At 33.6% G+C, this 14,037-nt stretch overlaps 2 protein-coding genes across 3 annotated transcripts in view; both read left to right on the top strand.

The window, feature by feature from the left end:
• Positions 1-1,352: 1,352 nt before the first annotated feature.
• Positions 1,353-6,563, top strand: LOC108226414 (uncharacterized). Its single transcript, XM_017401369.2, has 8 exons — positions 1,353-1,994; positions 2,815-3,019; positions 3,476-3,566; positions 4,947-5,035; positions 5,176-5,218; positions 5,857-5,913; positions 6,010-6,165; positions 6,249-6,563. The coding sequence occupies exons 1-8, from the start codon at positions 1,820-1,822 to the stop codon at positions 6,345-6,347; spliced, it is 915 nt and encodes a 304-aa protein (XP_017256858.1). The 5' UTR covers positions 1,353-1,819; the 3' UTR covers positions 6,348-6,563.
• Positions 6,564-7,701: 1,138 nt separating this feature from the next.
• LOC108227260 (protein SHOOT GRAVITROPISM 6) overlaps positions 7,702-14,037 on the top strand; it is a 28,064-nt gene continuing 21,728 nt past the window's right edge. Inside the window, exons 1-11 of one of the 2 annotated variants that reach the window (XR_010284672.1) lie at positions 7,702-7,861; positions 7,987-8,077; positions 8,281-8,335; positions 8,436-8,567; positions 10,672-10,743; positions 11,919-12,009; positions 12,117-12,212; positions 13,071-13,149; positions 13,240-13,303; positions 13,428-13,531; positions 13,616-13,718. Coding sequence is in view for 1 of the 2 variants with exons in the window: in XM_017402318.2 (XP_017257807.1) it covers positions 7,810-7,861; positions 7,987-8,077; positions 8,281-8,335; positions 8,436-8,567; positions 10,672-10,743; positions 11,919-12,009; positions 12,117-12,212; positions 13,071-13,149; positions 13,240-13,303; positions 13,428-13,531; positions 13,616-13,718 (939 nt within the window). In the remaining variant the exon portion in view is untranslated. The remainder of the gene's footprint in view (positions 7,862-7,986; positions 8,078-8,280; positions 8,336-8,435; positions 8,568-10,671; positions 10,744-11,918; positions 12,010-12,116; positions 12,213-13,070; positions 13,150-13,239; positions 13,304-13,427; positions 13,532-13,615; positions 13,719-14,037) is intronic. The other variant, XM_017402318.2, reaches the window with a different exon arrangement.

The raw sequence follows: 14,037 nt of genomic DNA on the forward strand, positions 1-14,037 counted from the left end.
TCCATAAGCTTGTTTGTATTGATCACTCTGAACTCTGAAGCATAATTGGGTTTTTCTTTGTTGTATATCAGATGCAAGGAGTCTGACTGCATTCCCGTTGTTTCTCCTTTATGATGGTGAGATACTGAGATTTATACCAATTGCTTGTTCAAAAGTATATACAGCAATGGTTTTCTTGAAAGATTCCCAAGGAGGTCGACAAGATTATGAATTTTTAAATAACTTTTATGATGGTGTAGAATTTCACCTATGAAACCATCTTCTCTACGAAATTGAGGAAAAGTTATACTCACTGCTCACTAATTACTGTTACATGGGTATTTCGCCAAACTGAGAGCTTGTATTTCATGGTCTTGCAAATGGAAGTTAAGTTAGAGAGAAGATTTTGATGTGCATCCATGTGTATTGTGTGAAAAGCCACAGGATCAGTCGAGTAAAATACCACAAAGGCAGAAGGTTAGTTTTGCAAATTCAAATTAGGGCAGGGCAAAAAAAAATTCGAGGTCATTAAACTAAAACAACAAAAATAATTGACTATGATGATATGATTCAAGCGGTAATGGTGAATGCTTATTTTATTTTTTATCTTTTAAAATAGAATTGCAAAAATAATTGATCATGATGAGATGATTCAAGTGATAATGGTAAATGTTTATTTTATTTTAGTCTCTAGTTATATAAGACGTTTGAACTTTGAATCGTATTGGACGACTATAATATATTTTAATATATTATTATAATAAAAAATATTGATTCGTTAAGGTTTCAAATGTAATAATAAATTTTGTTTATTTCGGATTTCAAAACTATTCATAAAATTATACGATTTTAAAGAATACTATCAATATTATTACAAAGGTTTGATGTGAAGTTCAAGAATTAACCGTGTTCCATTTTTTTGAACAAAATTTCGTATCATCTAAGAAATTTAAAATTACACAAACCGTTTCTTGTAAAAAAAATCGTAGAATTATACATAACTGTAAGATTTAGGAGGTTTTTCGGTTGCTTCTTCGACACGCAAATAATCAATATAAAATCACAGAATCGGTGCTTATTTAGTTGCTTATTCGATACACAAATATCTCAACCTCCCATAAAACAATTACAAATAACTATAGCGGACATTATATATTAAAAAAAAAAAGTAAAATAACAACTTTCATGAAAATATGTCTATTTATGATATATGAAAAGTTTATTACCCACTTCATGACTTTAAATTTCTAAATTAACAACTAATAAAATTTTCTCAATATTTAAAGATTTTAAGAAGTTAATTTTCAAATACACACGAGCACCTAAATTGCGGATCAGCACCCCCTTCTCGACCTTCCATTGTGAAACCATGATACTGTGAAATCTGTGATCATCAATTTTAAGCATCTCATTTTCTTTTGTTTCTCACACAATGTTTCAAATTGATATTTTAATATTTTTAGCTTCTGACTCTCTTACAGAAGGCTCACTCAGTGATTGCCTTTCTATATAAATGATAAATCTCCCCTCACGGCAACTTGTATGTATAAATAACTAGTAGCAAGTTAAAACATACAAAGTGTTTTGCAACAATCAAACAAGTGAGTCAAGGATCAAAGCGCATTGCGCTGCAAATCCAATGACACTTTGTAACACAAGTCATAGTCTTAACATGCTAGTGAAACAAGTATTTATACACACACTCTCCTCATTCGCAAACACAAGTTGGGGAGATCCAAGGCGGCCCTTTACATTCCTTCCCAAAATTCCAGTCCTGCCCATATTTTCTTGCATTCTTGATTCATAAATTTCATAAAGGTTGGATTTTTACAACAAGAACATGAAAACATATGTGCGAAGAAAGAAACAAGACAAAATGGTGATTGAAGATGATAGCTTTATCCGCCCCGATTCTCACAAGCAGTCTCGAAGCTCACCTTTACCGAAACCCGGGTCTGAATTTTCAGTCGTTTTAAGCCCCCCTTCTATGTCCAATCTCCATGATCATGAAGAAGGTCTTTTCTTTGCTTATCAATCAATTTAAAATTCTGTATGTATGTGTGTTTTTGTGTTTGTGTGGTTGTTTTTGCTGATGTGGAGTTTGTGTCTATCAATTGAGCTGCATTTTGATTTGCTGATTAATGGCTGTCAATCTGATTGGATTTGATCAGGCTTGGTTTGGAAAATTCTTGATGTTCTTTGAGGTTGATCGAATTCCATGGTCTGCATTCTAGAGTATCTGTTATGTCTGTTTGTTCTGTGATTGTTTTTCCCCAACTTAACACTTGTTCACAAAATTTGAGTTTACTTGTGTTTCCAAACCCAACACTTGTGGATAAATATTGAGTTGACTTGTGTTTGATACTTGAAATTGTTTTGATTTTTCGGTGGAATTTGTCATAATGCACTTCCTTTGTGCTTAATTACTCCTTTTTACAAACGAACAAAGTTCTGACGTGTTGTTTAAGCTATTTAAGTCTTTAGTCTTTGGATTCCTGGTGCTTATGAAGGGAATTACGATCTGTGTAATGATTTGTAGAATCTCCACGATACTGTCGGAAAAGAGTGCTCCTTAATCAAAAGAAGCTATGCTGAATTAGACAAGTTACTAATTATCTAGTTAGGATCCTTTGACGCTGCATGAACTATGTATATATTCAAACTTGATTTCCGAATGATGAACAATAAGGAAAATGGATTTCTTTGATATTATGATCGCCAGTCATTTGGTTTTCCTTGTGGTCATAAAAGATTTTACATTTATTGGTTGTTGGGCTCTCTCTCTCTTCTCTTTTCTTTTAAACCTAGAGTCTTATATGATGAACTTATTGCCAGAATCTGAAAGCAGCAAAGAGAAATCATCCACTCTGATCGAATCTACTCCAGATGCAAAAATAGACGAAAAAACGGATCTACTCAACCTGCCGTTGGCTCAATGGGTTCAACCCCAAAATAAAAGGAAAATCGTTTCGTTAGAAACTTCAACCCAGAAAGTCATTTCGCCTGTCAAACTTGAATCTGTACAATCACCGACACAAAGGTTTGTCTGACCTGATTTTGTTTTAAATGTATCTTAAACATTAATGAAACTTTAACAGTCATCGAGCTTATAATCTTGTTTACATCATAAGAACCATACTGAAAGTCTGAAACATTATCTGATTTTACCACACACAAAGCCTCGCAGAAATGCGGCCTGTGCGTTACTTGAGTAGGAAAACTAAAGGGTTTTCAGTAATCTGAATTTGGTGGAACTATAAAGTAACATCTTTGTGTAATTGCATGTATCGAGAGTGATATTTGTGAGCTTAATTGTCGGATAAATTTATATTTTCTTATATTCACGCACTTATGGACTAGACAACAATAATGGTATCTAGCTTGATGCGAGGTTTTCTTGCTGTATTCTTATCCTTGTATAATTCATGTAAGAGCTCCAACTTTTTTTAGCGATGTCCAACACTTCTTGTAATTTTGTCTTTCTCTGCCTATTTAGTGATGTCGATGTGCAAAGGGGTGATGTATGCCCTACTCCAGGGTGTGTTGTTTGGGCAAAAAAAGCTTCTCAGATGTGGTGGCCTGCTGAGGTAAGTTATTTATTACTCTTTTCTATAACATAAGTTTCGGAAAATTGCACAACTTGTTTGCTAGAGTGGGGGTACAACCGAACAAGTCACCTTAATGTTTATTTAAATTGTATGACAAGTAGGTATATGATTTATTATTTTCAAGAAATTATTTTACTCCATGAAATTTCTAGTTGGCGCGCGCGCGCACAGACACACGCACATGTATAAAAGCTGGTCCAACGCATAAATTTCTTGTGGGAAAACTTCTGCAAGTAATTGCATTGGAAGGTTATTTTCTATAAACTTTGGGCAACTTTTAGTTGCTTAAGAGTATGCCCTCCTCTACTATTGTCGGCGGAAGTTCGCTTGCAACAAGCATTGGTCCTGTTTCATCTCTTCATGTATATTAATACACCACAATAAATCTCAATTTCTTGTTAGCTGTCTATAATTTTGTCAGATTCATGACAAATCTCGGTATTATTATAGGAACTAATACTATTCGTTAAACTTGATTTTGTCATGACTTTTGCCTCTTATCTGTTTAGAATGTAATTAAGTGTATGGAATTAGTGAATTTTCTTTGTGAATGTTTTTTTATTAATGCAACTTAGATTTTAGTCAGTGAAAACAGTATTGTTTTCTTTATATGACAATGATAGCAGATTTTTTTCCCATGTCAGAACGAGTTTTTAGACAGATTTGCTGGTGGAATTACAGATATGCAATGTGTACCGTTACAGGCAAATGCTACAACCATAACAAACAATTGATTTCCTTATATTTTTGTTTTCTCAAAGTGATAAAATTAGTTAATGATATAATTTAAAGATATCAAAAAATACCCCGCGAAGGACTAAAAAGGAGGTCCGCCTGGTTGACGAACTTGTAAGATTCAATATGTCTTTATATCTTGACATATTTGCAAACTATACTGCATGTAACTTATGACGTACTACATATATAGTGAACAAAGAGATTAATATGATTATTGAAATTTTATTAATGGGGAAAAGGGGATGGGTTTCTTAGGACACATAATCCTCAATCCTTGTGTAGCTTTGTTTCTGATTTTATAATTTTTGTTCTTATTCTACATGTTTGAGGAGTGGCTTTTAATTACATACATATTCAGTTTCCAATATGGACTTGTATTACTGTTCGCAATCATCCCACAATTTTAATAATGTTCTATTTCAGATCTACTCTGACCCTTTTTTCTTTCATTAAGTTTCAACTCTATCACTAGTTGGCTAACTCTCCTTGGACATGTAGATTTACTTTCCAAAGTAATAAAATTATATTGGTTCTTTTGACGCAAGAATATTCCATAACACATGGTGTATTTCAAATTGAGCTTTATTCGTAGCAATATGACGACTTTGTTCCGTTGTTCAGGTCTTGGTGCATGAAGCTCTAGCACCCAACTCTTGTACTGAAAACACTGGGGGGCTTGTTTTAGTACACTACTATGGCAGTGAAAAGAGGTAACCCTGTTGAAGTTCTTACACTGCTGACTTCCAAGCTCTCAAAAGTTTTGGTATCGGTTTCAAATTGTAATCACTAGCCTGTTGTTATTTATATATTATTGCTAAATACTATCCTGTTATCTGGCACTACTTTTCAGTGATTGGGTTGATCCAGCTAGAGATCTTTCACCGTTTAAGGAGGTAAGAGCAGATCATGTGTTCTAAGAGTTGCACTATAACCGGCTCTTAAGAGCCAAAAAAAATTATTAATTTGTCCCGTCAAACTTATGCATTAATAAGGACTTGGTAAGTTAGGTATTCAATGTATTTAACTATTCACTGTTTCTCTGTCAAAAAAACTATTCACTGTTTCAAGTGTTACTATAACCCTCGAACCTGATTGCCAACGGTAGAACTGCAGCTCTTTGAATATTTGTTTCTTTTGTTTACACCTGCTATAGCTGCAATTCTGGTGACACTTTTCTGTACAGTTTTTTTTTCTTGGCAAAATGTTTATGCACAGTTGGATTTAATACTGACAATAATATATAGCAAAGAGGGAAATTGTTGACAATTAAGAGTGCTGGTATTTACACTAGTCTTGAGCTACTTATTTTGGTGACGTGCTCAATCCTTGTTACTTTGTTAGTGTCAGCTGAATCAAGTGCTACAAGTCTACAACTGAACTTGGCTTGATGTACTTGTTTGTAGAAACTGAATGTTCCATAAAAGGATATTATTAAATAAATAAAGATGCTACTTTTCAATGCCATGAATATCCTTTTTAATTGTCACTTTGTAAGTAGACATGTAATATATTAAGCTTTTCGTATCTCCAGTGCTTTGAAGAAAGAAGTCGCAATCCTTCTGAAGAGTTTCAACAGGCACTAAAACAGGTATGATACTGCTGCTAATGTGCATGAACCTATCTCTTTTAAATATTGTTGTATCTGGTTTCACGCTATGATTGTTCTACTCTGTTCTGGTTGCAGGCACTGCATCAGAAAAAACATCAAAGTTCGACCACAAAATTGATTGTTCCTGCTCAAGGTGATGCTTGCCTAAACTCAACAAATTCGAATAAAACAGAAGACTGCTCGGTAAAAGGAAGGGGTAAAAGACAACGAAAGCCGAAAGTTCACTTTGATGTAAGTTATACTGAACACGTAGATGCTGCTGGGCTGAAAATTGTATCGTCTTCATAAACCTTTAATTCTGATTTTTTCTGTAGGAGTTGAGCATTTCCTCAAATTCAGCAAAGGATTCTCGGCGGTTGAGAATTATGAGATCTCTCGGTCTTGCTCCTCCAATTGGCTCCCCTTTTGCTTAATCTCCGGTGTTGGAGTAGGTGTTGTTGGCAGTAATCATTTATATTTTACCATCACCGTTTTATATTTTACCATCACCAGATATAGTTTACTCACATAAGAGACATGGGATGATCATAATTATGATACATTCACATAGTATCTGGTAGCTGAATATGAAAGTGTAGTACATGCTCTGGCGAGCTCTTCTACAAAAACTTACACCCTTTGGAGTTTAATACCTGAATTAATTTTTTAAGCTTTGGAACCTAAAATGCATGCGGCTCATACTGTAGTTTAAATCAAGTACTTTTTGTGTTAGGGTTTAATGTTTGTTTTCCTTGCTTTTTAGGAACTTTCTATATTATTTGTTCATCAAAATCGAGAAATATTTATAAAAGTATCAGTTTTTTACAAATTATTTATAAAAATACTGTCAAGTTGATTTTTTTATTTAAAAATATCAGTTTCTAGCAATTATTTATAAAAATACGATATGCAACTTATGCGCTATCATTACAACATCAGTTTGCAACTGTTGCATATTGCAAACGAGGTTGCGGAAGTCGTAAATCTAATTATATATAATAAATCTAATTATATTAATCGAGATTATAATAAAAATATAAATATAATAAACTGAGATGTTTAATTTATTTAGAAGAATCTTGAAAATGAAAAATAGAAATTAATGCTACTCATGAAAATATCATATGGAGTAGAGGTTTAAATCCTTACAAAAATATAAAATAATCTATCTTTTAACATTAATTATCAAATAAGGACATGTTTACTTATTTATTATTAGAGAAAATATAGTAGTTTTCATACCATTCATTAATAATAAAATCTCCTAATCCTTTCTAATATTCCATTCGTCCCGCAATACAAGTCTCTTTTGAAATAATTACGCATATTATGAAAATATTAATCAGATAATATATTCTCAGTTGTACCACTAATTGTATATAGATTTTTATTCAGTGCTCATTATACAACTTTTAAGAATGATAATTTTAAAATAATGTTAATATATTTATATTATAAATTAAAACTATACAAGTATTATAAGATTTTTTTTTCTTCAAAAAAGGACAACTATAATGAAATGGAGGGGTTATATAGAAATAAAAAGCAGTCGTCATACCGTTCATTAATAATAAAGGGATAAAAGTTGTGTTTAAAATTCAAATCTTTGCACTAGTTTTTATTCTGGCAACTTTTCTTTACCGTTTTTTATTTCTGAAACTTTTCTTTACCGTTGAAATAAATAATAGTAACGCGTGATTTATAGGTACCTGAAATAAATAAATTTTATGCCAAAAGAAACTAGTTAAAACCATTTTTAACAAAATTTATGGCAAAATTTGTAAATTTGACAAACAGTTGGGACATCTGGCACAGACTGTACAACTGTACATAGCTGTTGCTGCTACATACCTTTTTAATCCCATAGTTGATGATTCTCACCTTTCTTCATCTCCCATGGCTTCTTCTTCGTCCTCTTCTAATTCCGGAGATCCTCTTCCCGCGCAAGGTACCCACCTTCAATTTCACTCGTATTGTGTTTGTGTAATTGTGTGTGTTATGAGCTTATACACTCAGCTAACTAACTAATCAATTTATTCAATTATCACGATCTATCTTGTTCGCTGCTTACAGAAGCAGTTCAAGCGCTCGTTGCCTCCTTAGCAGATGACTCATCTTTGGTTCGAGAAGCATCCATGGCCTCTCTCGACGAAATTGCTCCTTTGTATCTCTCTCTCTCTCTCTCTCTCTCTCTCTCTCTCTCCCCCTCTCCCTCTCCCTCTCTCTCCCTGTTTGTCTCTATCTCTCTCTCTCTGTCCGTCTCTCTCTCCTCTCTGCATCACGTACACAATTTATATGTATAGATATCACATATGTGCGCGTTTATTTATTAATTTGTGTTCTTAATTATATTTGTTGCGGTGACAGAAATCCACTTCTGGTTCTAGATTGTTGTTCTACTGTTTCTCGCGGTGGACGAAGGGTAAGCTACTGTAATTAACTAGTAATTGTTTCTAATTTTAGTCTCTATTTGGATGTGAATGGATAGTTATATTATTTTCCATAATTGAATATATTTTCAGCGGTTTCGGAATATATCTGGTGTATATCAAGTTATGTCATTCGCTATTCGTGCTCTTAACAAAGATGATGTAGATCCTTCTTATATGACCAGGATTGCGAAACTCGTTACTTCTGAGCTGATTTCATCTAAGGTACTGTATTTCCAAATTGCAAACACTCTTGAACACTGTTAACATGTTATAAGTATAGCAACCTTAATCCACTTGCAAGTGTGCCTATATGAATCTATTTAAGGATACATCTATTCTTTATAGGCCATACCTTAGTACAATATGCATGTTCCTGGTATACCGGCCGACACTGCTTTCCTCTTCTCGAAAAATTTCTTTGTAGGAATTCTTAGCACATCAATATACTTCAACTGTAATCTAAACTCTAAGAGATCAGATGCATTATATATTTAATGGTGTATGATCTGTTGTGAACATATAGTTTCTTTTTTCTGTGGTAAACAGATAAGGACTATTCTTTACTCTTTCCCTGCATATAAACTAGAACATGAAATCAGTTTGGTAGAACTTAGGTTTCTTGCAAATCTTCTAAATGAATTGCAGTTGTAGTGATTTCCCTTTTTCAGTTATACATTTGTGTACTTACAAATTATAATAGTAACTTTTACTTAAGAGTTCATGTTAATACTATACTGAGACAGCATTGAAGTTGCACTTTAAGTGAAACTTAAATTCTTACATATGTAGGATTGCAATTAAGAATAAAAAATGAAACAGTCTTGGGTCATTGCACTGCAACTCTATCACTATCCAAAGAAGATTTTAATCGCATGATAAATGAAAATTGATAGCAACCAATATTCATGAAATCGAAAGTATGTATTGTTAAGTATCAGCCCATTACAATGGTTTAGACTTGGATGATCCAAGCTACATACGGATAATAATTGTATGTTTAGACAATTATTATAAAAGGTATGTCTTGGTCTCAGAGTAAAGTGGAGGATTGTTGGGTATCCAATCCAATATGAATTGTATTCTGAATGGAGTTGGACATTTCAGAATTGTATTTTAATTGGAGTTGGGTATTCCAGAATTAGATTCTGATTTTGCTAAGTTTGAGATGACTTATATACATAGTCATATTGTGTTTGTTTGGTGTCTCAAGATGTAGACTTAGGTATCGCTTGTTGGTGGATTCTTGAGTATTGCAGGCTTGAGTTTCATAGTTTGATTGATTGTATTATTGATAACGGTTTTGATTGATAATACACGTTGGGATGTGGGTTTTCTGCGTTATATATTTGCGTGTGCGCACGCGCTTTGCAGTAGAAGGTGGATCTCGTATTTTTATTCTTAACATGTATGATCAAACTTGAAATAATAATAATTGAACATCATAGATATATAATAGAATACAACCCCTACTGGACAGTGGCCTAAAATAAATGAAATTCAACATAAAACAGATTCCAGCGACTGGCAGTGATCTGTATCACCTTACATTCTCTTCTTAATTGTAAGGTTCCATAATCAAATGATTCTTATATCAAGAGTGTTCTTTTCAATAATATGACCATGTGTTGTTTTGGTTCACTGCATCACAATCTAAATGGACAGTTGTTTCATCGATTCTCAAGGTATTTTACACATTATTTTAGATTTTTCCAGCCTGCAGATTCAAATATCAGGTCAGTGTTACAATTTCTCCCACATACGAGCACTCACCTTCTAAAGTGTAGCACTTAACTCATTGTAGTAGCTCGTCCTTCGAATGTCATTCTAAACTACCAGACCTCAATTGTACTCAAATCTCAATGTAGTGTTTTAAACCTCACATGTCACAAGAAGTCAAGAACTACAGTTTATAGCCACCTGCCAACTTCAGTTATATTTTGATAATTTGTGGAAAGGTATTGGTGCTATTGTATGGCTGAAACTTTAGATAATATTTAGACCGGCTTGATTGCTTGTTTATAACCGCTTATGGATATCCTAGTAGTTTTTAATTTTGATGATGCATGAATATATTATCAGTAAAGTACAAGTTATTTAAAAATCAAACAAAGTTTAAACTTCAAATGTTTAGAAGTCACTGTCTCTATGAGCCAGCATGCAATTTTAATAAACTCACGTAAACAAAAAACCTGATCAACAATTATCAAAACATTTCATATGTAGCCATTGTGAACCACTAAGATATCTAAACTAATATAAACCTTTTCTTCCAGTAACATAGCTCCTGTTAATTTTTTTGATTACACTGCTATTTACCCTTTTGCAGGAATTGAATGCTGATTGGCAAAGAGCTGCAGCAGGTGTACTTGTTTCGATAGGTTCACATTGTCCAGATCTAGTAAGTATTTAATTTATTTTACTGCCAGGTATTTAGTTTTTTGCTTAAAATAGTTCTATGAGAGGCAGATTAGGCCTCCCCCCCCTCTCTTCCTCTCTCTCAATCAATCAATCAAACAATCTATATTTATATCAATATGCACATACAAATAAAATATCATCTGTTGGGTAATTATAGGCTGGGATTCTTATTTGCAAGTGAATATCTTGACTAGATCATACTAAACTATCCCCCTTACAGTTTGTGATACTGGCGACTTAGTTGTACGATTCTCAGGCTATTGAAGCCTCACAACTGGCTGTTTTTAGTATTTTTATCGGTATGTTGGGTTTTTGTTTCGTTATATTTAAATGTGTATAAGACTACTAAGCAGCTTGGTTGATGTTATAAGACTGCTTAGCAACTTGGTTGATGTGTAATCATATGTAACATTCCGCGGTACAAATCTAATACAGGGTATAGAGCACATGATTCACTATTCACATGGTCTAACTATTGTTGTGTCTCCAGAGATTAGTTATCTACCTTGGTAATGAGATGTGGTCTAACTATTGTTCTAGTCTCCAGAGATTAGTCATCTACCTTGTAAATGAGATGTTAACTTATGTTGATAAAACTTGCAACTAATTACTATGAGAACTAATTATACATGAGTGTATGATGTACATAAACAACATTCCTTACCATTTGGAGTGACCAATGTTTTGTCATTATCACTAATTTAAGTCTGGAGAAATAGAACTCCATTACACCCATGTTACTCACATTTTTCTAGCAAGTACCGGGTCTCAGTCTAAAATGAGCAATAACAATATTCTCTTTGGTATGTTACAGATGTTTTTTTTTTTTTTTTTGCTAAATGTATGTTACAGATGTTTCTGAGCACTGTCTCTATCCATTTTTTTGAATCTTACCCAACAAATACTCCAGTTATATGAAATTTCTACCAGTTCCCTTGAAGAACATACGCAATATGACTCAATAGGATGATTGCAGTATGTGCATTCCTATGTTTTGAGTCCAGAACTGTTTTCATACACAAGTCTGTTTTGACTTTAGTAGTATCATGTGCTTCTATGGAGTATACTGCTCGTCTTCTCTTTGGAGGTTGCACAACTGCGCTGTTGATTTTAATCTATTTCTATTTATCTTTGATCACTTTTTTGGCATCGCAGATGATGGAAGAGACATTTCTTCATCTTTCAGGGACAAACTCAGCTCTCCCCGCTATGGTTCAAATACTTGCAGAGTTTGCTGCAGTCGATGGTTTGTCCCAAAGTTTCTTCCTTCTGCAATAAATTATTGAAGAAATTAATAGGTGATGTTGATGCATTATTGTATGGTAGTCTTTTTAAAATATCAAATTGATATAGCTGTGCAGTTTACACCTCGGCTGAAAGCAGTACTCTCCAGAGTTCTGCCTATTCTTGGAAATGTGAGAGAGATCCACCGGGCAATTTTTGCAAATGGTATTAAATGTGTTTTCTGCTACAAATTTAACTTATGAAGTTACAATTCCTCAACTGCTTCTAGTTTGATGTATTCATGAAGTGTGCAATATGCAGATTTGTGTCGGTCCTAGTTGCCAGTTGGTATTAAATGTGTTTGCATGAGTGTAGTACAAGTACGGGTATGTGAAAAGCTATCTCCCATGTCTCAAATATGAGGATCCATAAATTTAATACAAGGGTCAACACTACTTGTGAGGACCCCGTTAATGGTTTTGTTTCTTAAATTTTAAAAATTAAAAGACATCATGTTGTTGCCCTGGTAACAGCTGGTCTTTTTTTCTTCCTTTGCATTCTCAAAACTGCGGTATGACATGGGATGACAAATTTGATTTGCAATTCTAGGGCATGATCTGCGAATACGTGATATGTATTCCCTTTTTCTTAAAATTTTATCAATGGGATATTGTACAAAGATATTAAGTGGAAGATTTTTTGGTTGGAATATGTTGATAAAATCGGCATCTGTTTGAGATGGAGAAAGTTTTTGAAATAATACCTATTGAATTACTCTTTGAATCTTCATAAGGATCCTAAAATAGGTTTATTAAATAACATGCATAGGCATAGATATCACTGAGACACCAAATTATAGTGGACCAAGTTACTTATATTGAGACTCCTCTCTCTCAATTAGTAAATTAATCTGCGAGTCAGTCAGGCAATCAGTCCATTGCAGTCTTCTAGTCATATGACTTTATTGTCTAGTTTTAGTTCACATTCATTACAATTTCACCTTTGTAGGCATTTCTGAGCAACTTAACTTCTATATTCTCCAAATCACGATATTATAGTTTGTTAATCTGTTATTTGGTGCAGCATTCAAGTGTTGGTGTCAAGCCTGTTGGCAATATAGTGTGGATTTTTCATTATCATTGATTCTTGATGGTGATGTCATGTAAGTTAAACTTCACTTTCTTTTTCCTTGGTGCATTTGGGATGATTTTGATTGTTACGAATTTGTTGCTCAAGTTTATGTCTAATGCAGGTCCTATATAAATTCGGCCTTTGAGCTACTATTGAGGGTTTGGGCTACTTCATGGGACCTCAAGGTTTGTATATTTCAAGTAATGTTTTTCTTCTTCAATCCGAATCTTGTAAGGAGCAACATCGCTGTTTGGCAGTTTTTGTTGTTTATGTTCTGTCTATGACCTATAAATCTTTCGTATCGAAAAGGTTCGAACATCGACGGTCGAAGCATTAGGTCAGATGGTTGGTCTTGTAGCACGACTACAACTAAAAGCAGCTTTGCCTAGACTTGTGCCTACCATATTAGAACTGTAAGATAGAACATATCTTTTATTTAGTGTAATTTGATTAAATAATATTGTTCTGATGCATATATTGCTATTCTTGGTAATTAGGTATGGGAAAGATCAGGAAGTTTCTTTTTTAGCAACTTGCAGTCTATATAATCTCTTGAATGCCTCTTTACTCTCGGAAAGTGGTCCTTTGCTTGAGTTTGAGGTAAGAAATGATTGCCCCCTTATGTCTTCTATGTTCACATCCTTTTGTTAGTTTCAAGGTTTTTTCTTGCTGTCATTTGTTGGTGTATTTTTTTGAACACATGTTCTGGGCTAATAAAACTGAGCATGATGTTAATCCATGGAATGATTTTGTATTAAGTGTAGTTTACAAGTCTTAGGTTTAGGTTTCCTCTTGAAGGCATTAAGAATCCCTACTAATTAATAGTGAACCAAAGGTAAATCAGGACCTCAAAAGAATTGGATAAATTAAAAGGAATCACTTGGAAAGTAATTTCTTTTCATAATGTTTGCAAATATGT

Source organism: Daucus carota, chromosome 6 (assembly GCF_001625215.2).
Source record: "Daucus carota subsp. sativus chromosome 6, DH1 v3.0, whole genome shotgun sequence".
Taxonomy (NCBI): Eukaryota; Viridiplantae; Streptophyta; class Magnoliopsida; order Apiales; family Apiaceae; genus Daucus; species Daucus carota.